General features: G+C 41.5%; 1 protein-coding gene across 2 annotated transcripts in view; it reads left to right on the plus strand.

Annotated features, from left to right (window-relative positions):
* Positions 1-2155: 2155 nt before the first annotated feature.
* The window catches only part of ARK2C (arkadia (RNF111) C-terminal like ring finger ubiquitin ligase 2C), a 103840-nt gene continuing 82848 nt past the window's right edge, over positions 2156-23147 (plus strand). For both annotated transcript variants that reach the window (XM_056543188.1, XM_056543198.1), the window contains exon 1: positions 2156-2384. In XM_056543188.1, the coding sequence (XP_056399163.1) occupies positions 2324-2384 (61 nt within the window). In that variant the 5' untranslated portion in view covers positions 2156-2323. The remainder of the gene's footprint in view (positions 2385-23147) is intronic.

The raw sequence follows: 23147 nt of genomic DNA on the forward strand, positions 1-23147 counted from the left end.
GATACTAGGGACTGATACTGTAGGTATTTTGCAGGGCTAAAAAGTTACTGGCTGTTGTGGGCAATCCCCTCCCCCTGTATTGTCTTCACTGTAAGGTCACAGTGAGGACAATACACTACACCCTCATGGGGCAGGAGGAGGGGTTTGGCCAGGAACAGGAACAGAGATAGGGCAAGGGATGGAGTCTCGTAAGGAGCTCTTGCTTTATTTGGTCCAGGGGCCCTGAGAGTGTGATATTGTGTGTGATACTTTCCAGTGTTTTGAAAATTGGAGAGTATATAAGATCATCACTTCTAAAAAACAATATTTTCCAGTGCACAGATTTCGATGCTAGATTTTCAATGCACTTTTACCGATATCATATTTACTATTGCTGCTTTGACCTTGTGTGCTCAATAGTGCTTTACACACTTTTTATATACACTGTTCAAAAAAAATGGGAACACCAAGATAACACATCCTAGATCTGAATGAATGAATTAATTAATCATATGAAATACTATCGTTTTTACATATTTGAATGTGCTGACAACAAAATCACACAAAAATTATCAATGGAAATCAAATTTATCAACCAATGGAGGTCTGGATATGGAGTCACACTCAAAATCAAAGTGGAAAACCACACTACAGGCTGATCCAACTTTGATGTAATGTCCTTAAAACAAGTCAAAATAAGGCTCAGTAGTGTGTGTTGCCTCCACGTGCCTGCATGACCTCCCTACCACGCCTGGGCATGCTCCTGGACAGTCTGTGGTGCAACGTTGGCGGATGGAGCGAGATATGATGTCCCAGATGTGCTCAACCGGATTCAGGTCTGGGGAACAGGCGGGCCAGTCCATAGCATCAATGCCTTCCTCATGCAGGACCTGCTGACACACTCCAGCCACTGAGGTCTAGCATTGTCTTGCATTAGGAAGTAACCAGGGCCAACCGCACCAGCATATGGTCTCACAAGGGGTCTCATCTCGGTACCTAATGGCAGTCAGGCTACCTCTGGCAAGCACATGGAGGGCTGTATGGCCTCTCAAAGAAATGCCACCCCACACCATTACTGACCCACCGCCAAACTGGTCATGCTGGAGGATGTTGCAGACAGCAGAATGTTCTCCACGGCGTCTCCAGACTCTGTCACATGTGCTCAGTGTGAACCTGCTTTCATCTGTGAAGAGCACAGGGTACCAGTGGCGAATTTGCATATCTTGATGTTCTCTGGTAAATGCCAAACAACCTGCACGGTGTTGGGCTGTAAGCACAACCCCCACCTGTGGATGCCGGGCCCTCTTACCACCCTCATAGTCTGTTTCATACTTATGAAGGGGGGGGGGGGGTCGTAAATACAGATTGGTTCTACAAACAGGGGGCAAAATACCTATAAGGGGGTACTACATTGGATGGAACTACCATTGTTGTGGTCCTTTGTATCTACAAGGAGAAAACTGAATACATAGGGGGTCCGTGTGCCGGTGGTAAGAATTTTACCATGAGGTACCCCTAGATTATTGTGGCGCCATTGGTAATAGTCTGTTTTTAAAGTATACATCTAAATATTATGAAAGTGTCTACGTAATTGTCCAATCTTTTACATTTGAGGCCATATTTTATCTCGTGCGAGTCAATCACTAAAACGTTTTAACGCCTTCTGTAACCAGAAAAGGTGACGGAACTTTTATATCTGTTGTCAGATCTGATCTTGTCTACAGGCCAATAATCTGAAGGAGTGACAACCAGAAGACAGGGATAGAAATATTCCATTGACGGACAGTTATTCCCCAGAGTGTCTGCCGCAGCCATTCCGACTGTCCTGTCTATATGGCCTCTTAAATGCTTCCTATCAACACAGAACAAATGTCAGCTATCTGGGTCAGACTCATAAAGTCTTCTCTCTACCGATCAGTCATTTGGTTGGGCACACAGGACAAAGTGCCACCTAAGCACCAGTCGTGTGCCCCTTGACTCGGGTCCTTGTTTCGTCAATTAACAAATCTTCAAAAAAAGAAGGAAAAACACTAATAAATCCAATGCAATGAAACAAGCTAACCCAGACAGACTGCAGGGAGCTCGCACGCCCTCCCCCCCAGCTCAGAGCTCATTGGTTGGGCTGCTTTGTCTTAGGGGAGCTGTAGAAGGTAGCTCCAAGCCCCCTCCCTTTGTGTTGAGGCAGCTGCAGCACATTTGAATGTATATAGGGGGGATCTGAAAGGACCATTACCAATGGGCCATCTGTCTCCCAGCCAGCAGTAGGAGCACACAGACTAGGATCAGCGTGTCCATATAGTCTCAGTGATCAGCACCAGGGGTTGCAAGAACTGTCTCTGCCAGCATGGTGTTAGTCCACGTAGGATATCTTGTTCTTCCAGTCTTTGGCTCTGTACGGAACCGAGGTATGGTGGCGGTGGTGGTGGGCTTCTGGTGGTGGGGGGGGAGGGGGGGGTTGCATTGAATTCTATGGATTGCCTGACACAGGAGGGATGGAAGGGGCAGCTATGTTGATCATCCAGAGCCTTGAGGTTTGCAATCTTCTGCTTGTGTGCCCTGTATCTATTTATAGCTATCTGCTCTATGGATACATTCTATCTATTCGTAACTACATCTCAACATTCTGCACAGAATGCTAAATTATTCTATTGGGAAATATTAACCTGGCGACTATCTGAATAGTGTGACATTGTATTTTTGATCATATTTACAAATAGATAAAGATAAGTGCATGGATACATTAGCGATATTACATTGTACGGATACATTAAATCAATGTCAAGCAGTATTATAGATACAATGTATCTACAGATCGTGCTGTGTGGATACATTGCAGTTCAGCTTCCTGACTGTGGATACATTGTATCTATATTTACGATGACAAAATACAAGCTGTAAGGATACATGGCTGCAACATGGCATGCTTGTCTATTATTGAACGTTCTGCAGCAGATTCCGGAGTCTATATATCTTAGTCATAATCTTATTTAGACCTATGCTGTATACTGTTTTATTTAAGGAAGATCAGATCCAATTACTCTTTGTGAGCTGCCCCTCCTCCTCATTGCTTCGTCTCATCCTCACATCAGCTGCTTTTCCTACTGTCACCAAATTCTCTTGCAAAAAGGTGGCTGCAGCTTGGGGGGGGGGGGCTGGTGGGGGTCTGGGGCTCATTTAAAGAAGGGGAGAGGGCCTGTGTCACCAGTACGTGGGATTGTTGTTATGATCTAGCAGATGCTTAAGTATTCTACCCTGGAATAGAGCAGCTATTGCAATGTGCATAGGCTATTCACCCCCCCTCCCCCCCCCCCCTTCCAACCAACCAATGCAAATTGCTGATGACCTGACATTTTTAAGCATGGCACAGTGCATTTATTTTTAACCAGCTCAATTACAGGCAGCTCTTCCCTATGTCTTCTGTGTAATGTTCTATTAAATTAGAGGTTATTGCACTCACTTTATTATTATGCACTCTTTAGTATTGAGGGGAGTGTATAGGTTTGCCATCTTTCGCATAGATCCTCTGCACACAGTATTGCATTTTAATACAGACCTGTCCCTTCCTCCACTGGTGAGGTCAGCAGATCATTGCTCTTCAATAATTCCATGTCTTCTCCAGCCTGGGGAGTGTGAGAGTATTGGCTAGTCATTGGGATGATGCCCCGGTATAAGCATTAAAAAAGAAAAAATCTGTATAATAATTTTATTATTATGCATCTAAACTGTATGCATGCATGCTAAAAAAATCTATCCAAAAAAAAAAAAAAGCTTTATTGACTATGGGATTTTACATTTGCATTTATCAATTCTTTTTTTTTTCCTTCATTGTGTAGCACAGTGAATGACCCAACATGCTGCTCTTGGTGTAGTCCTCTGCCTCTGCATATACCTGTATTGTGACACCCTCTTAACCATTTCCTGTTTCCATCTGAAGACAACATTGTTCTTTACTTAAGCTGCAGTATCCCCTTCTTTCATGGCTGCTTGTCCTTTCTTTGTTTATGGAGAAGGTTTACTTGCTGGGTAACCCTTGTGCTTGCATGCAAATGCAATTATTACCCCCCCCCTCCCCCTGCCACCGCCACCACCACTATCACCGCCACCACCTTTACGCTCCAATAAAGGCTTTTGTTTCACTGTCAAAATTATCCTTTGTTATTTTTTTTTTTTTTGTATCATTTTTAGATAAACATATTTTTTTAATTGTTCGATTTTTTTTAATAGAAATTCTTAAATTTTTTTTATTTTTTTCTTAAATGTTTTTATGCTTTTTAGCCTTACATTGTAATCCTTATGATATAAATATTTCCCTTAAATTTTTTTTGCATAATTTTTTGCAATAAATCCTTTCCCTTTATGATTTTTTTTAAATAATTTTTAACTGTACATTATTTCCATTTCATATATATATATATATATATATATATACATATATATATATATATATATATGTATATAATTTTAACCATAAGTTCTGATATTCAAATTTCTTAATACTTAATTTTTTCTTTTTTGCATAATTTTTAACTATAAAATCTCCCCCACTTGTATATATATATATATATATATATATATATATATATATTGTTTCATTTTGTATAATTTGACCAAAAAATTATTACCCTTTATTGTATACATTTTTTTATAGCTATTTTTATATATTATTATTTGTAAAAAAAAATTTAGCTATATTCTTATCCATTTTGACAAAAATTTTGGAAACATTCCCACAGTAGCTCTCGAAATCTTGGGTGCCAATAATAAAGCAATGACGTTAAGCCCCATGAAGCCATCTGGAGCTGAAGCTCTAGGCCAGTATAGCCCTGCAACAAGAGGATACTGATGCTTAAAAAAAAATGAATTTCCTAAAAATCATATTTTTACTTGTTGATAAAACTGTAGAGAATGTAACCCTGGACCTGTTTTGCTTTCATTTTTTTTCTTTTCTTTGTAGTCTCATTGTAGTAGTAACCTAGAACCTAGTCATTCAGTAGAGCTGTAGAGAGTAACAGCCATTTTTATTTGTATCTTCATCTTGTTTAGTTAAGTACATTACACTGTAAATTTCTGTTAAGTGGATTCATTTTGCTCTTGGGAAGGCCAGGCCTCAATTTCGGGGGTTTTCTTCCATCAGCACTAAAATATTAATTGCCAAAATGTACAGAGGCATATGTGGTGATGTGGGGGGGTAGGGGGTGATTGATTTCCCCATTGTGTTCTCTAACAATCGGAATCTATTGTCTGCAGTCTACTGGCTGCTACAATGATAGGGGAACTTTAGTGGATTACGAATGGCGGTGTAGACACACATGCACACCACTGTAAAAACAATTCAATTATCATTGTGAAATGCTGATAGTAGCCTAAAAACAAAAAAAAAATTTGAAAAATTGAAAATAAATAAATTAATAAACAAAAGATATTTGGGGAAAAAAAAGCTTTAAAAAAATTACACTTGTGCAAAATGGACAATCCATTTAACAGGGGTATCCTTTTTTTCTGCTGTGCTATATAAAACTACTTCCTGTTCTTATTTTGTGGGTAATGTTCTGTATCTGAAAGCCTTTAGTCGTGGACCTCTTTTTTTTCACCTTTTATTTCATGTACTAAGACTAAAGCATGTTCTGTATTTTTTTACATTACCTAGTTCTCTGATGTAAATCTCTCTGTAGAGACGTACCCTGCTGAAATGTACTGTGCTGTAGCCTACACATCTACTCATTGTATGCCGCTTTTGTTCTGTTGTGCCCCTCCAAAAAAGCATGGTGGGCTTGCCTTTTGTATTGTGTGCATGACTCTGTTACACTCAGTTTCACAAATACTAATACAACAATCTTTCAATAAAGAAACTAGTTTTCCTATATTAACCTAGTCTGCCTTTTCTATTGCTGTTCTCCCATTTATTGTTGTACTCCTTTTCTCTAGTAGATCTCTATATATCCCTCATTCCTTATTACTGAGTTTCCTTCCTGTGAGTGAATGACTTCAGTCCCTTCGCTATGGGGCCCTTTCCAGATTTATTTATTTTTTTCTGGTTTTTTTTTCCGGTTATTTTATTTGAAATTAATATTAGTACAAAAATGAATTCAAAGAGATTTCCCATCCAAAATTTTAGAAAAAAAATTATGAAAATATTTCTTAGATGTGTCTTGGAATGAGGCAGTGGTGTTAAAAAGGGGAGTGGTTAAACCCTTAGACTGTGCAGGTCATCCACTTTTCTTAGTATAAAACTGGTCAAAACCTGGGGGGACATTGCTAATCTGTAATACATGACTATGATGAAAAGATTAAAGACCTGGACACTAAGAAAACACAATTCCCCTTTTCTTATAACCATACCTTGGGATGCTCATTTTTGGTACCAATAGGGATTGTCCAGGATGAGAGAAACAGGTACTTCTAAAAACTGCATTTTAATAGGCAACAGGTCCAAGTTGCACTCAATTGGATGGAGCTAAGGCACAATACCAGGCACAATCAATGGACAAATGTGGCACAATTTTTGGAAAAAAGCAGCTATGCTTCTCTAATGCTGGACAAACTCTTTTGGTGGGGACTTCCCACCACATTATTTCCATTGGATATATTATTAGAATCACTAAAACCCTTACAGATGGTCTAGAACTTCAAGGAAATTGTCCACCATGTTGGATATCTTTCTTGCAAAGAACATAGTCCTATCATATTAGTGGTGTCCCCAACTCGAAATGTCCAAAGACCGAGAAAAATCTCACAAACCTATCAATAGTTGGTGGGATTTCCTCATGTCTTTGTACATTTTGTCTCTGTGGACACCACTATAAACGAATTAGTAGGTGCATAATGCCTTTTCTACTGGGGAAAACAAATTGACAGAAATCCTCTGTATACAAGGAAATTTTCCAGAATTTGGACAATCTTCTTGCAGTAAACATAAGAGAAACATGAACTATATTTTCTACCACTAAGAAGGTTCAAACATATGGAGACACTTTACCAACCATCTTTGTCAAGGAGATATCTTTCTGTCTATAAACCTTTCTACGCTCGAGCAGGGGCTCCTCTACCGGGGAGAACATGTAGAGTTAAAAAATCTTTGTCTCAGGTCCAATCTTTATTTATGTACCAGAACCCCACTAAAAATAATGTCTGGTGGATATTTCAACATGTACCAGAAAGAGAGAACATTTTGGGGGATCTTTTGGCAAATATGTGTAAGTGATGGGAGATCTCATGCATCTAAAGGTCTAAAATGAGATATATAAGATTTCATGTATAGGAATGTGCACACATGAAGCATGAACAGGAAGTCCTCCAATCACGGGTTATGGCTAGGCCTCTATCTTGTGTCTTTCTCTGTCTCTCCATCAAACAATGTACAGACCCCCCTTACTCTGCTCTTTTCTTTCTAATCTGGATTTGTAGCCTAAGCTCTCGGCAGCGACATATGCACACACATACACACGTGTCAGTAAGGGAGGTTGTGCTTCGCCTTGCATGAATGGAAACATGCATGTGTTTGGAGGCTGCTCATTTCAAATGTGATTCTTTTTTATTTTTTGATTCTTTTCACCTCCATTAAACTACAATACGGTTACTTTCTAAATGGGGCCTGGATATCGTATGACGATGCTGTCCACATGTTCATCCTTGGAGAAAAGTGCTACCTGTGGTTATCAGTAGAATTCTTATTCTCATGAATATGTTCTACTGACACTAACATGTTATTTTTTTTTTAGTTTTTTTTTGAGGGGTGGGATGAGGAACAATGGCTGGACAGCCTGGTCATGTGACATCCAAAACTACAGTGCCAATAGATCTCAGACTGTGTGGATTTGAAGATATCAATATGTTTTTAATTCCAAATATATATATTTCAAGGTTTGTGGAAGGTCACGCCACTATGGTTGCCATGATAATTTATGTGTACAAATATAAAAAATCAGCTGCAACAGCAATGCCCAAAAGTGTAATGGCCTGATGACCGAGCAGCCCCAATGCTTCTCGCACCACCCCACAGACACAGTGCCATGGCAAAAATGGCTGCCGCACAGGATCAGACCAATGTGAGCAAACAATATTTTATGTAACACATACTGAGGCCCCATTCATACTTTGTTTCAGGACCTACGCCGAGATATACATCAGTAACCTGTCATAAAGGAATGTCACTGTATAGCCTGAAATGTTGGTGGGCCCATTGACTTTAATGTGACAACATTTCTGACTATTTTTGGTCAATTTCCTAAATGGGTCTCATTTCTGTGCTAGACCACATTTTGGAGTTCTTCTCAGAAATGGGAAAAATTCAGTAAATGGACTGACCATAGTCACTGACCATAGACACAAGTTTTTCCCATTAAAGTCAATAGGTACCACAAGCTACATATCACTTTTGGCAGGTTGCCAATATATTGCCTTAAGTGTGAATAAGCCCTATGCCAACCAGAAGGAGAAAATGTGCCCAAGCATAACCTCTGTTCACATTTGCATTCATAGCAGAAAACATGGAGTTTTGTTGAGTCCAATGCACAACATATACTATCAGCACCTGACAGGTGCCATAAAATGGAGTACATCAGATTTAGTCAAGGTTTTCATCATTTTGAATGCAGAACTCTTCCTTCCTTAAGGCTCCAAACTCCTCAGTTGTCAGTGTGAACAGAACCTTACAAACCATGTTTGGTGCTTTTCTGCCTTTTGTTCACTGAGCTGAAGACCTAAGTAAATTGAGACATGCTGGTCGATAGGGACTCTCTGCCCAACAACCTCATTTTAGAGGCTTATGCTGTCAGACAGTGTTTCCCCAGCAACCAGAACTCCGCTCAGAGTTGTACTGTCCCCATTCTGGAAAGGTGTCAGTAAGAACATGTTATTCACCATCACAGACTGTGGTGGGAATCAGATTTTAGGTGGAAAGATGTTTAAAATACATATTTGATCAATTCTAGCTGTACCTAGGTTATGGCAGGCCATCAGAGGTATCATGAAACCTAAGTATTGGATCAGAACAGTTATGAGTGCCATACTTACATTGGGAGCTTTTCTGAATCAGATGGTAAATACAGCGTAAAAAAAAGGTGCCTGATGTATATGGTAAACGTATCTATAGCCCCAGTTTATCAGACAGAGGCCATAAATATATCATTCGATGCAGGTTTTGGTTTATTTACAGTACAAAATATCTCTACAGGCTGCATTATTCCACATAGAGGCATCATGTAAAAAGAAAATATACCACAATGCCCTCATACACATACATGCCATGTTTTCAATGGGGAGAGGTAAGAAAGATGACGCTTGGATCCTCCGGTGACGACTTATCTCCCCAAGAACAAAAGGAGCAGGCAGCTGAAAACCAACTTGCCTAATTGTTGTCTTCCCCAACATCTTCCACTAGAGGAGATCCAGAAGGCCCCCCATACACATTAGATAGTCATCTGTTGCCATCTAATTCCAGTTTATTCCAATTTGTTGTGGCCAGTCAAGCAATGAAGACATTACAAAGGTCAGAAAAACATGGCAGCTTTCTTTCCTAACTTGCACCAGATATAATATATGAGCACGTGTAGCACTGCTGGGGAAAAAAATCATGTTTTTCTAATTTTATACAAACTCTTTAAGTAATTTAGGAGATGATAATCTACAGTAGGCTTGGTGATCTGTTTATTATACCTGTAGGCATTAATGTTTATGATCATGACCATGATAATGTTCATGATCCTACCAATGCCCATAGACGTCCTTAGTGCTTTGTTACCAAATTGTAGGAGTAGAATTTTGTTATTTTAAGAGTAATTTAGAGTTGGTAACCATTGAATATCCAAATGGCCCTAAGGCTAAGTTTCTACTTGGTTTTTTCTCTGGCAGTTTTTGGAGATCTGCCACTGCAGTTTTTGGGCCAAAGCCAGAAATGTATTCAAAAGGAATTGGACATATAAAGGAAGGACTTATACTTCTCCTCCCTTATGGATCCACTTCTGACTTTGGCTCAAAAACTGCTGTCGCAGTTATCCAAAAACTGACAGAAAAAAAAAACAAGTGGAAACTTAGCCTACGCCCTTCTGGTCATTGTAATGGTAATCTATATATCCACACCAGCTGGACAGTCAAAGGTCATCTACTTTTTATCTATATGCTCCATCTCACTCACGTCATTCATAATTCATGGCAAATCATCATTACTTATTGATGACTTGCATCATCCTTAAAAGGGGTCATGACCGAAACTATAAAATCTCAGAGGATGACAAGTTCAAAAAGGGACATGATTTCCCATTTCACAAAGTGTTTTATTCCAGAAAGTGGACATCTGTCCTAGCTCCTTGTGAGAAACACTCATAATTTTAAGGATAATGAGGATCGTCATCTCACCGAAGACTGTACATATTCCAAATTGACCAACCTTAAATGGCTGATAAAAAAGGAAAAACAGACTGTAAACAGTCAGCAAATAATAGGTTTATTGTCCCTTTAGCTCAACAACATCCTCCCATGAGCCCCTATATAATGTACTGTATGTGTAACAATAACTTGGACTATCTAATAGTACCAATGCAGAGTCAATGACTCAGCACTCACTGGCCAACCTTATAATTACACCATATTGTGTTATGCCAGTCCTGCTGGGATAGTTCTATAGTGTTTTATGTAGGTTATAAACCCACAATCTGACACACAAAGGAACAGCCGGCATCTGGAGGTCTAATAATGTCTTCTCCGAGAACGGCCTTTAGCTAATGTTCTCCTGCTCTCGGGAGCACCTGAGTGTTCCTTGTCAATAGCTTCCATTTTTGAAAACTTGAAAGGAGAGAATTTCACTTAACTACTGCTTAGAGCAATGTATATCAATGCATCTTCCCAGACCATTGTTTTCAGGCCACCTGTCACTGGACCAGTGGGAAGAAAGGATTTATTTTCTTCTTTGTTTTGCTTTTTATTATCATAGCTTTACTGACGCACATACATAGGGAAGCATGGTAAGTTATCAAAAAGAAGCCATATTTTTCCATTTGATAAGATTCACATTTACAACATTTCACAAATACGGTTACATTTTAAGATATTTTCATTGTTTAACCTCTTAAGGACCCAGCCATTTTACACCTTAGGACCCGGCCATTTTTTGAACATCTGACCACTGTCACTTTAAACATTAATAACTCTGGAATGCTTTTAGTTATCAATCTGATTCCGAGATAGTTTTTTCGTGACATATTCTACTTTAACATAGTGGTAAAAAAAATTGTAACTTGCATCCTTTCTTGGTGAAAAATTTGAAAATTTTATGAAAAATTTGAAAATTTTGCATTTTTCTAACTTTGAAGCTCTCTGTAAGGAAAATGGATATTCAAAATATTTTAATTTTTTTTCTCACATATACAATATGTCTACTTTATGTCTGCATCATAAAATTGACAAGTTTTTACTTTTGGAAGACACCAGAGGGCTTCAAAGTTCAGCAGCAATTTTCCAATTTTCCACAAAATTTCCAAACTCACTATTTTTCAGGGACCAGTTCAGATTTGAAGTGGATTTGAAGGGTCTTCATCTTAGAAATACCCCACAAATGACCCCATTATAAAAACTGCACCCCCCAAAGTATACAAAATGATATTCGGTCAGCCTTTTAACCCTTTAGGTGTTTCACAGGAATAGCAGGAAAGTGAAGGAGAAAATTCACAATCTTCATTTTTTACACTCGCATGTTCTTGTAGACCCAATTTTTGAATTTTTACGAGGGGTAAAAGGAGAAAATGTATACTTATATTTGTAGCCCAATTTCTCTCGAGTAAGCACATACCTCATATGTCTATGTAAAGTGTTCGGTGGGCGCAGTAGAGGGCTCAGAACCGAAGGAGTGACAAGGGGATTTTGGAGAGTACGTTTTTCTGAAATGGTTTTTGGGGGGCATGTTGCATTTAGGAAGCCCCTATGGTGCCAGAACAGCAAAAAAAAACACATGCCATACCATTTTGGAAACAAGACCCCTTGAGGAACGTAACAAGGAATAAAGTGAGCCTTAATACCCCACATGTGTTTCACGACTTTTGCATATGTAAAAAAATAAAATAAAATTTCACTAAAATGTGTGATTCCCCCCAAATTTCACATTTTTGCAAGGGTTAATAGCAGAAAATACCCCCCAAAATTTGTAACCCCATCTCTTCTAAGTATGGAGGTACCCCATAAGTTGACCTGAAGTGCACTACGAGCGAACTACAATGCTCAGAAGAGAAGGAGTCGTATTTGGCTTTTTGAGAGCAAATTTTGCTCGGGGGCATGTCCCATATAGGAAGCCCCTATGGTGCCAGGACAGCAAAAAATACCCACATGGCATATCATTTTGGAAACTAGACCCCTTGAGGAACGTAACAAGGAATAAAGTGAGCCTTAATACCCCACACGGGTTTCACGACTTTTGCATACGTAAAAAAAAAAAAAAAAAATTCATTAAAATGGGTGTTTCCCCCCAAATTTCACATTTTTGCAAGGGTTAATAGCAAAAAATACCCCCCAAAATTTGAAATCCCATCTCTTCTGAGTATGGAGGTACCCCATAAGTTGACCTGAAGTGCACTACGAGCGAACTACAATGCTCAGAAGAGAAGGAGTCATATTTGGCTTTTTGAGAGCAAATTTTGCTCGGGGGGCACTTCATTACATTCCGTGAGGGGTGTAGTTTCCGAAATGGGGTCACATGTGGGGTTTAGTTTTTTTTGCGTTTGTCAAAACCGCTGTAACAATCAGCCACCCCTGTGCAAATCACCTCAAATGTACATGGCGCACTCTCCCTTCTGGGCCTTGTTGTGCGCCCCCAGAGCACTTTGCGCCCACATATGGGGTATCTCCGTAGTCGGGAGAAATTGCATTACAAATTTTGGGGGCTTTTTTCCCTTTTACCTCTTGTCAAAATGAAAAGTATAGGGCAACACCAGCATGTTAGTGTAAAAGATTTATTTTTTTACACTAACATGCTGGTGTAGACCCCAACTTCACATTTTCATAAGGGGTGAAAGGAGAAAAAGCCCCCCAAAATTTGTTAGGCAATTTCTCCCGAGTACGGCGATATCCCATATGTGACCCTATACTGTTGCCTTGAAATACGACAGGGCTCCAAAGTGAGAGCGCCATGCGCATTTGAGGCCTAAATTAGAGATTTGCATAGAGGTGGACATAGGGGTATTCTATGCCAGTGATTCCCAAACAGGGTGCCTCCAGCTGTTGCAAAACTCCCAGCATGCCTGGACAGTCAACGGCTGTCTGGCAATACTGGGAGTTGTTGTTTTACAACAGCTGGAGGCTCCATTTTGGAAACAGTGGCGTACCAGACGTTTTTCATTTTTATTGGGGAGGGGGGCTGTGTAGGGGTATGTGTATATGTAGTGTTTTTTACTTTTTATTTTATTTTATTTTGTGGTAGTGTAGTGTAGTGTTTTTAGGGTACAGTCACATGGGCGGGGGGTTACAGCGAGTTTGAGCTGCCGCGCAAAGTTTGCTGCATCGCAAACTTGCAGCCTGATACTCACTGTAAGCCCCTGCCCATGTGAATGTACCCTGTACATTCACAGGAGGGGGACCTCCAGCTGTTACAAAACTACAACTCTCAGCATGCACAGTCTATCAGTACATGCTGGTAGTTATAGTTTTGCAACAGCTGGAGGAACACGGGTTGGGAAACACTGAGTTAGGAAACAGACAATGTTTCCCAACCAGTGTGCCATCAGTTGTTGCAAAACCACAACTCTCAGCATTCTCAAACATGCTGGGAGTAGTAGTTCGGCAACATCTTTAGAGCCAGATGTTGCCGAACTACAACTCCCAGCATGCTTGGAGTTGTAGTTTTGCAACATCTGGAGGACTACAGTTTGCAGACGACTAATAGAGTGGTTCTCAATCTGTGTCCTTCCAGATGTTGCAAAACTACAACTCCCAGTATGCCCTTACTGTCCAGGCATGCTGGGAGTTGTAGTTCTGCAACATCTGAAGGGCCAGATGTTACAGAACTACAACTCCCAGCATGCCTGGACAGTAAGGGCGTGCTGAGGATGTGTAGTTTTGCAACATCTGGAAGGGCACAGTGGTCTCCAAACTGTGGACCTCCAGATGTTGCAAAACTGCAACTCCCAGCATGCCCAGACGCCAAGGGCTGTCTGGGCATGCTGGGAGTTGTAGTTTACAGGGTCCCAATACAGCAATGCATGTCGCTTTACGGCGACGTGCATTGCTGTAAAGGGCCCGACCGCGGCTGAAGATCTACTCACCTGTCGCCGCCGCCGCCTTCATCGCAGGGATCCGGGTCTTCAGGGAGGAGGTAAGTACCGGGGCCGGTCCCCAGCACTTCCCCGTCCCCCGCATCGTCCTCCGGTCTTCCTCCCGTCCTCTCCGGACTTTCAGGGGCCGGGCAGGACGGGAGGAAGTAACCGCCCCCCTGTGATTGGTCGGTTAACTAACCGACAGATCGCAGGGGGATCGGAGGAGGTGGCAGGCTTGCCACCTCGCTCCTATACTTCAGCATGGTCCTGGCTGTCTGTGACAGCCGGGATCATGCAAAATTACCGGGCTGTCGGGTCCCAGAGACCCGATCAGCCCGGTATCGCCGCAGATCGCAAGGACGATTTCCCTTGCGATTTGCGGCGATCGCCGACATGGGGGGGCTACTTGGCCCCCCTCGGCGTTTGCCCTGGATGCCTGCTGAAGGATTTCAGCAGGCATCCGGTTCCGATCTCTGCCCGGCGCGCGCCAGAGACCGGAAAACGCCAGGGCGTACTAGTACGCCCTGGGTCCTTAAGGCCCAGGGTGTGAGGGCGTATCCATACGCCCTGGGTCCTTAAGAGGTTAAGATAGGCCCTCAAAATGAAAGAAAAGGAGGAAAAAAAAAACAGGAAAAGCTATTTATTTAATATGTAGGACTATACTTGTTAATACTGAAGAGGGCCTAACTGTCCCTGAACGCCTGGGCACCCAGAATTTGCAACTGCAATAAAATCATTTTTTCCCCCATAGTAGACTATAAGGCTGGAATTCTACTTGTTTTTTTTTTTTTGGGGGGGGGGGGGGGAGGAAATGCCAAGAAAAACGCCAGTTCTGCCACATGACCTTTTTTTCGGCCAAAAAATGCTGCGGCCAGATGTTAACTGTAAATCAAAGAGAAATTGCTAAATTCTAGTAGTACCTGCATTAATAGACAGATCACAGTGGGTATCACTCCTGACATCCACTGCGATCGTCCTTTCTATTGCAGAGATGCGGAGTGGCTTTCTCCTGTGCTCCCCATCTCTGCACTATACTCTGGCCAGTGATATGAATAGAACATCACTCATTCATAGTTCCCTCTGCGAGCTGTGATTGGCTGCAACCATCCGGCCAATCCCCACTCTGGGCGGAAAATATGAATGAGTGATGTTCTATTCACATCACTGGCTGGAGTATAGAGCAGAGATGCGAGAGCTGTATAGAGCCGCTCCGTATCTCTGCTATATTATGGACGATCGCATCGGGTGTCAGGATTGACACCCGGGGCGATATGTCTATTAGTACAGTTACTACTTCTCCCATCATGGAACAGTCTGTTCCATGCTGGGAGAAGTACTACTACCTAAAAAATGGGGGGGGGGGGGGGGGGGAGTGAAACACACATACACACAAAAATGTATTAAAAGTGAATAATAAAAATTACCTTAAATACATTTTTTCCCATTTCTACTGCTTCCTTTTATTTTTTTATTGTTATTATTATAATTTATTTTTTTTTGGTACCCAACACATTTATTTTGAAAAAAAAAAAAAAAAAACGCCAAAGGGTCCAAAAATGTTATTTCCCCTGAAATGCAAAAGCACCCGAAAAAAAGTCAGATGCAGGAAATTACACTGACGTTTTCTGGCTTTTTTTCAGTGAAAAAACGCTGGGGAAAAAACAAGTGGAATCCTAGCCTTAGAGAAGGCCCTTCCATTTATATAGGGGGCATTTCTGGTTACAGCTCTAGGTATTTTTTAGAAATTGCTCTTTTGGTAATTAACCAATATTGAAAGTTCACAAAAGGTGAGACTTTATTTCGATATTTCACGCAAGCATTTGCATTTCCATGCAGATGACTTAACTGCAGCTGTCTTGGAAGGAAATTCATCTAGTCTTGGCAATCTGGCCCCATGCATAGTAATATCAGCAATGCCACCATCGCGCTTACGAGAAGAGGCAGAACATTGATCCAGCTGTCCCCCAGAAATCTTACACAATTAGTTTAGCTTGAATCCAATAAGGCGATTCGGTGGGTCCAGTGATCTTGAGCACCTCTGAAGTATTGTGCGAAATCCATCGTACACAAAGGAGACCCCCCTCCCCACCCCCCTCTGAGTGATTATTCCACAAAGACGTTTGTGTTGTCACTGGATTTGTTGTGGGGCCATCCATTAACATTTTTGTATAGTGTCATCCTCATAACTACTACTCAAGCTAAAGGGTTTCCTCAATAGATCCATAAGAGTGATGGTCTCATCTACAGTCTCTCACAAGCGAGTCTCCAACTTCCGGCATTACTGTTAACCAGTATGTTGAAGAGGCAGTAGTCTCTTTTTTGTTCCTCAGTGCTTGTACCTGGATTGCTGGGCTTTTAGGCCTGATTCACACTAAGAAAATTCTGGTGCAGTAGAGTCTGTCAACGGGATTTCTCTGTACAGTGCACACTATGGAATTTCAGTGGTGGAGCTTTCCCCCCTGAAATTCCTCTGCCTTCTTTTGGTGGAAGGCCATACAGAACACATTGCCATTTATGGAGACCGGCAATGTCCACGCAGTCCTAGTGTGCTTGCTGTGCTCAGAGTTTCAGAGCTCATTAACATACTCATTGCTCCATTGGCCAGTCTGTCAGAATGACTGCATGTCCTATTTATTTTCTCCGCTCAACTCCGGTAAAATACCGGATCCCTGATAAACCCCATTCGAGTCAGTTGGATCCGTCAGGATCCAATGGTTTCAGTTGTTCTCTGGTCCGTTCTGGGTCCACGCAGATCAAAAATGAGCCGAATGGATGCAAAACGTGTCGGAGCACATGGCAGTTTGAACTTAGACTTAGCTTGGTGGAAATTCTGTAGTGTGAGCTCAGCCTTCGTAGGCCGCCTTGCCCTGTTCAATCAAATGGTACAAAGCGACAGTACCTTGCAATGCCGGTACAAGTGTCGGGGAACCATATCACTCGTACGAGTGCTGAGGCCCCTTGATCAGCGAGGGTGCCGGTAGTTGGACCCCAACAATTTAATATTGATGGCCTCTCCTGAAGATTAGTCATCACTTTTACAAGCATTTGTCAGAGCCTTAGCCAGGCAGAAATTCTGTAGTGTGAACCTTAGAATACACCCTTGTCCTGGTCAATTTAATGGTACAAAGCTGTAGCACTTTGCAATGTCGTTACAAGTGCTGGTAAACATCGTAGAGGTCATGTCGCACGAGTTTTGAGGCCCCTTCAAATAGTTAATCGGCGAGGGTGCCACCCCAAAAATCCTAAAGATAGGTAATTACTTATGTTGGCTTTTGCATATGCTATGTTGCTGCTCCCATACATTCTGAATACACTTACAGATGTCACCTTCTAAGGACCTTAGCTAAGGACCTGGTTGGATCCACGGCTGAGACATTGTAGGTGGCCTAATAAAGTCCTGGAACATTTAATTGTCCTCCAAAAAAAAAAAAAAAAAAAGTGGTGAAGCAGTGACTTGTTAAATACCTCGGCGAAGATCCATGAACAGCTTTCAGACTTATCGGGACAGACAGATGGCTGATGGTGACGGGGTAACACTAGGCCTCTTTGTGAAGCCTCTAATTCTTAACGTCCTGCACTGGCAGACAACAGATGGTCACGTTTTATGGACTAACTAATGTTTAGTGACACATTTTACACTCGCGTCATTAGGAAAACCTTCTTATTGTAGCGTTCTAATTCTGAAAAAAAAAAACATTAGTGTTCTTCAGATGATAAAAAAAAAATTAATAACCAACAATGGAGAAGTAAGAACAGCAAAAATAACGCAAAAAATTCGCCCATTGCCATGAAATAGTTGGTTACCCTGATTCCACAATGAACATGTCAATTGGAGTCCAAACCCCTATGGATGGAAACCTTGATGGACAGATCATGGGAGAGTGGGAGAGACCTCAAAATTGGACAATTCGAAATCCAGAGGTGGTCCCCAAACACCTTAGACATTGGATGAGATTTTTGGACGGTCTTAAATCTATTGCCGACTTACTGATCACTACAAGGACCAGTGGTCTCCAAATTGTTAACCTCCAGCTGTTGCAAAACTACAACTCCCAGCATACATATATCCATACATGGTAAAGCTTACACTACATAGCATTGGTCTCCACACTGTTGCAAAACTACAACCCTCAGCATGCCTGAACAGCTGTTGGCTGTCCGGGCATGCTGGGAGTTGTAGTTTTGCAATAGGTGGAGGGCCACAGTTTGAAGACAACTGACGTATACCTTGTATGGGTCCCAACTACCAGAAATTCGATCAAGACATAATACCTGATTCTACTCCTACCATTTTGGTGTGTCCTTTGTTTCTAGCCTGTTGCTCTCCAGCTATTGCGAAACTACAACTCCCAGCATGCCCGGGCAGCTGTTGGATGTCCGGGCATACTGGAAGTTGTAGTTTTGCAACAGCTGGAGGGCCAAAGATTGGAGATCACTGATCCAGCGTATGTTTCATGAGATACTCCTGACACTATGCTGAATGGTGCATGGACCTAAATAGACCCAATGGGGGAGATTTATCAAAACCTGTGCAGAGTAAATGATGACCAGATACCCATAGCAACCAATCAGATCGCTTCTTTCATTTTTGAAAAGGCCTCTGAAAAAATGTTAAAAAAAAAACACTTTGGGGAGAATTATCAAAACCTGTGCAGAGGAAAAGTTGACCAGTTGCCCATAGCAACCAATCAGATCACTTCTTTCATTTACAAAAGGCCTCTGAAAAATGAAAGAAGCAATCTGATTGGTTGCTATAGAGCAACTGGTCAACTTTTCCTCAGCACAGGTTTTGATAATTCTCCCCCCCCTTGTGTCCATGTATGTTGTCCCCCCCTCCCCCCCAGAATTCTTCCATAGAAATAGAGTCACACAATGAAAGAATCGCATGACTTGTAACGAAAAAAATTTCAGGGGATAAAACACCAAATAAAAAACTTCAATACTAATACACAATGGGGTAGATGTATCAAAACCTGTGCAGAGGAAAAGTTGACCAGTTGCCCATAGCAACCAATCAGATCGCTTCTTTCATTTTAAATAAGGCCTCTAAAAAATGAAAGAAACCATCTGATTGGTTGCTATGGGTAACTGTAAAAGAGCTTCTTTTTCCTTCCTCCAGACAGGGGTATGTTTGCCTTAGGCCCTATAGATGATTTATGTCACTGTTTGGCCCATAATATGCTGGGAGAGTTCTCTGGAAACATAAATCAAGGTGTGAATACAACCATAGGTGATGAACACACACAATATTTTTTGGGCGTTAAGTCTGAAAAAAAAAAAAAAAAAAAAAAAAAAACCTTCACTCGTCTCCTCCAGGTTTTGATAAAGGTGTTTTTATATTTTTTTTTCTGACGTCTTTGTTTCCACTTTAGGCTAATTTCTGGCTGATATTCTGCAGACCGCGGACATCGGCAGAAGATGCCAGCGCCAGCAACGCTAGGAAATGCGACAATGCATTTCCGAGCAGAGCAGATTCCGCAGAAATAATTGACATGTCAATTCTTTCTATGGAGTCCAGAATCATAATTTCCACGGCTGTGCGCTTGGTGCAGCAGAATTCAATTAAAAACAATGGGACTCTGCTGCATACCATACCCAGTACATGCTGCCAAATAAAAATGACCAGGAAACCAAAAACACTACTAAACGATGAAAAAAAAAAACTTTCTCTGAAGTTTCTCTGAATATTCACCTTGGCCAAATGTGCATTATTTTAGCCAAATGTGCTTGTCCGGGCAGCCTTTGGCTGTCCAGGCGTGCTGGGAATTGTCGTTTTGCAACATCTAGAGGCACCCTGGTTGGGAAACACTGAGCTGTCTTATGGTAGGTTTAGGGTGCTAGGACAAATGACTAATAGACCAAACTTGGTCTACTCGGAACTACTTTGAGTCTATTTCTTGACGCTACGCCTTTTTTTGTGGAGCTCAAAAACATAGGGGGTCATGTATCATCATGACAAAGATGCTTCCATATGTTGCTCACTAGATCTTGCAGATTCTTTACATGCTTTCTTATGTGTCTAGCTTCTGTGTTTGGCTAACAAATCTCTTTGTTCTGCCGCTCACTCATTCTGACATCCACTGCTCAGGAAGGGGCGTGTCCGAGGCAAGCACTGTGCCCGACCTCATTCATCATGCATTCACTTCATCCATGAGTCTGCTGTGCTGTGCTGGGTCTCTTCATCCAAACACTGCAGACCACTCTGTAATCTCCTCCTCTCTGTTTTCTTGCTGCAGTCTGATAGGATAGGAGTAAAAACAGAGGAGTGCTAGTCCCGTCCTCACTCTCTGGACTTTTTTCCAGCCTGTGCTCCGGCTGGGACAAAGATGCTGCTGCAACCGGACAGCATTATGTTCATGATGGTATGGGGACCCCTAGTGGTCTTTTTTTTATATATAAGCCATGATTTCTATAAAAAGGAGATAAAGTTTTTTTTTTTATAAAGTATATTAAAATTAATGTTTTGCAAAGATGTACAACATATAAAAAGTTTCTGAATCGGAAAGGGCCCATATAAAGTCAACATGGCGCAGCTAGCTGTGTGTGGCCCGAGGTAAAGTCGTTGTTACACAAAACTGTTGCAAAATCATGCAAGAGGTGAAAATCGGTACACCAGTGAAACTACCCCCAAAATGCCCCCACTGGCGCGCTCAGCGCAGAAAGGCATCTGCGACAGCCCAAACCACTAATTTTCTCCAACTGACCAGATGCACCTGGCTTGATACATCAGCCCTATAGTATTCTGCACTTTGGACTCCTACAGAAAAATACACCAAAAGGTAATTACTAGTAGACCATGTTCTGTGAAAGTGAACGGGCCAAATATATTCAGGCAGTGTATAGCCAAAACTTTGAGTAAACTCATTCCTATGTAAATGGACAACTCTAGATTTAGGTTCCTCAAGAAACAAAGCTCTATGTTTCCGACATGGACCCATAGAACCGCAACAATAATTTCAGAGACTGGACCATTCAGGCTTGGAGTAATCCATGATACATCTGCAATTGATTTATGGAAATTTACTCAGCAAATTTGCCTCATGTGAACATAGACTTTGTGTGGTCTTATATATTTTTGTCTCCTTTAGTGGCAGACACTATATTTATATACCCCATACAGAGGCGTACCTAGTGCCCCTTGTGCCCCTTTTTACAGGGATGTGCCCTCTGTTTACAGGGATGTGGAACTCCTATCGCCCGACACCCGGGACATGCAGTTCCGGGCGTGGGGCAGGTGAGTTTTTCCGGCACTTAGCCCTGCTTCGGGAAAGCAGGGCCGGACCTGAAAAGCATGGTGGTGCTAAGCAGTCTGTATGGAGCGGCCACCGAAAGTATCAAAACAACATGTTATCTCAACCACAAGGTAAATGACGTAGAAAAGAAAATCACCAAATTTGCTAAATATTTTTTTACTATTTCAATTTCACTTCACTGATTATATATATATATATATATATATATATATATATATATATATATTCGGTTTGGAGAATCTGTTATTGAAAAATTAAAAGGTATCATTATAGTAGGTAGATATGGCTATTATAGGCCGAGGAGGAAGGAACGTGTAAAAGCGAAAATTGGCCCGGACAAGTGGATCGTCATGAGGGACAAGTAGATTTTGCTCCGTTTTAGTCCCATTGACAAGAAGTTTTTTTTTTATAAATTTCAAAACTCCTGTGTTTAGATTAGATACCGTGCCTCCCTAAATGGATTAGATGCTGTCATGGTGTACCACTGTCCCCCCCCTCCCCATGTGGATTAAATACTTTGCCCCCCTATATGGATTAGATACTGTGCCCCCTATATAGTCTGGGGGGCACAGTATATTATCCATATAGGAGGAGCATGGTATCTAATTCTAATATATATGGGAGGGGGGGGGCATGATCTAATCCATATAGGGGGAGCATAGTATCTAATTATAATACATATGAGGGGCATAGTATCTAATTCAATTGGAAACTGCACAATATCTAATCCATGTGAGAAGGTAACAGAGTATCTAATCCAAACAGGAGGGGCATAGTATCTACTCCATACATGGATCCATATGGATTAGATATGGTGCCCCCCCCCCCCATATAGATTAGATACTGAAAGTGCCCCCCCCCCCATAACCCACCCCCCCTGTATGGATGTAACTCCCATAATACCTGGAGAGCCTCAGATATTATGGTAGTTGTAGTATTGCAACAGCTGGAGAGCCACGGATTGGGGCACAGTTTCTCCCATCATCACTGCAGACCTTACAAGTGACTCCAGCTGATGGGACAGTCTTCTCTGTTGTCTTTCCTTTTCTTCTTCATCTGGTCCAGATGCCAGGTCTTCTTTCATCTTCTCTGCAGAGTCTGACACCAGAACATCATTGGCGTCACTAAATATGATTGGTTACATCTATCTTTTTCCACATTTCTTCTCCACCTTATATTTTCATATATTCCTTCTCATCTTAGTTTGATATTAATCCCCATACTGATTATCCTTTTTATCACATCTTTATTACATCTTACACCCATAGAATAGCCCTTACTAGAGGACAGTAATAATTTGTCTTGAATATTTTGTCTTGGCTGTATAGGATACAACCCTTTTTTACCAGTCCTCTTCAGGTCTTAAACCTCTACATATTGTTGAGCTAACAATTTCTCTAATTATACATTGATAATGCACACATCTATCATACATACATCTATCATACATATGAACATCTGTCATATGCACACACATCATACATACATACATATGCACATTCCCCCTCATCCCCCTTTCCCCATCCTCAGTCTCCCCACCTACCCCCCCCCCCCCTTCACCCATCCTATGCACACCACAATTCAACTCCCGCGCACCACAATTCAAGATCTTTCCACCGCCCCGAACCTCACCGACCCCAGCATGTGCACTCACCCTCCAGTGCCGGTGCTGGTCACGGTG

This window comes from Hyla sarda, chromosome 1 (genome assembly GCF_029499605.1).
Source record: "Hyla sarda isolate aHylSar1 chromosome 1, aHylSar1.hap1, whole genome shotgun sequence".
NCBI classification, from domain to species: Eukaryota; Metazoa; Chordata; class Amphibia; order Anura; family Hylidae; genus Hyla; species Hyla sarda.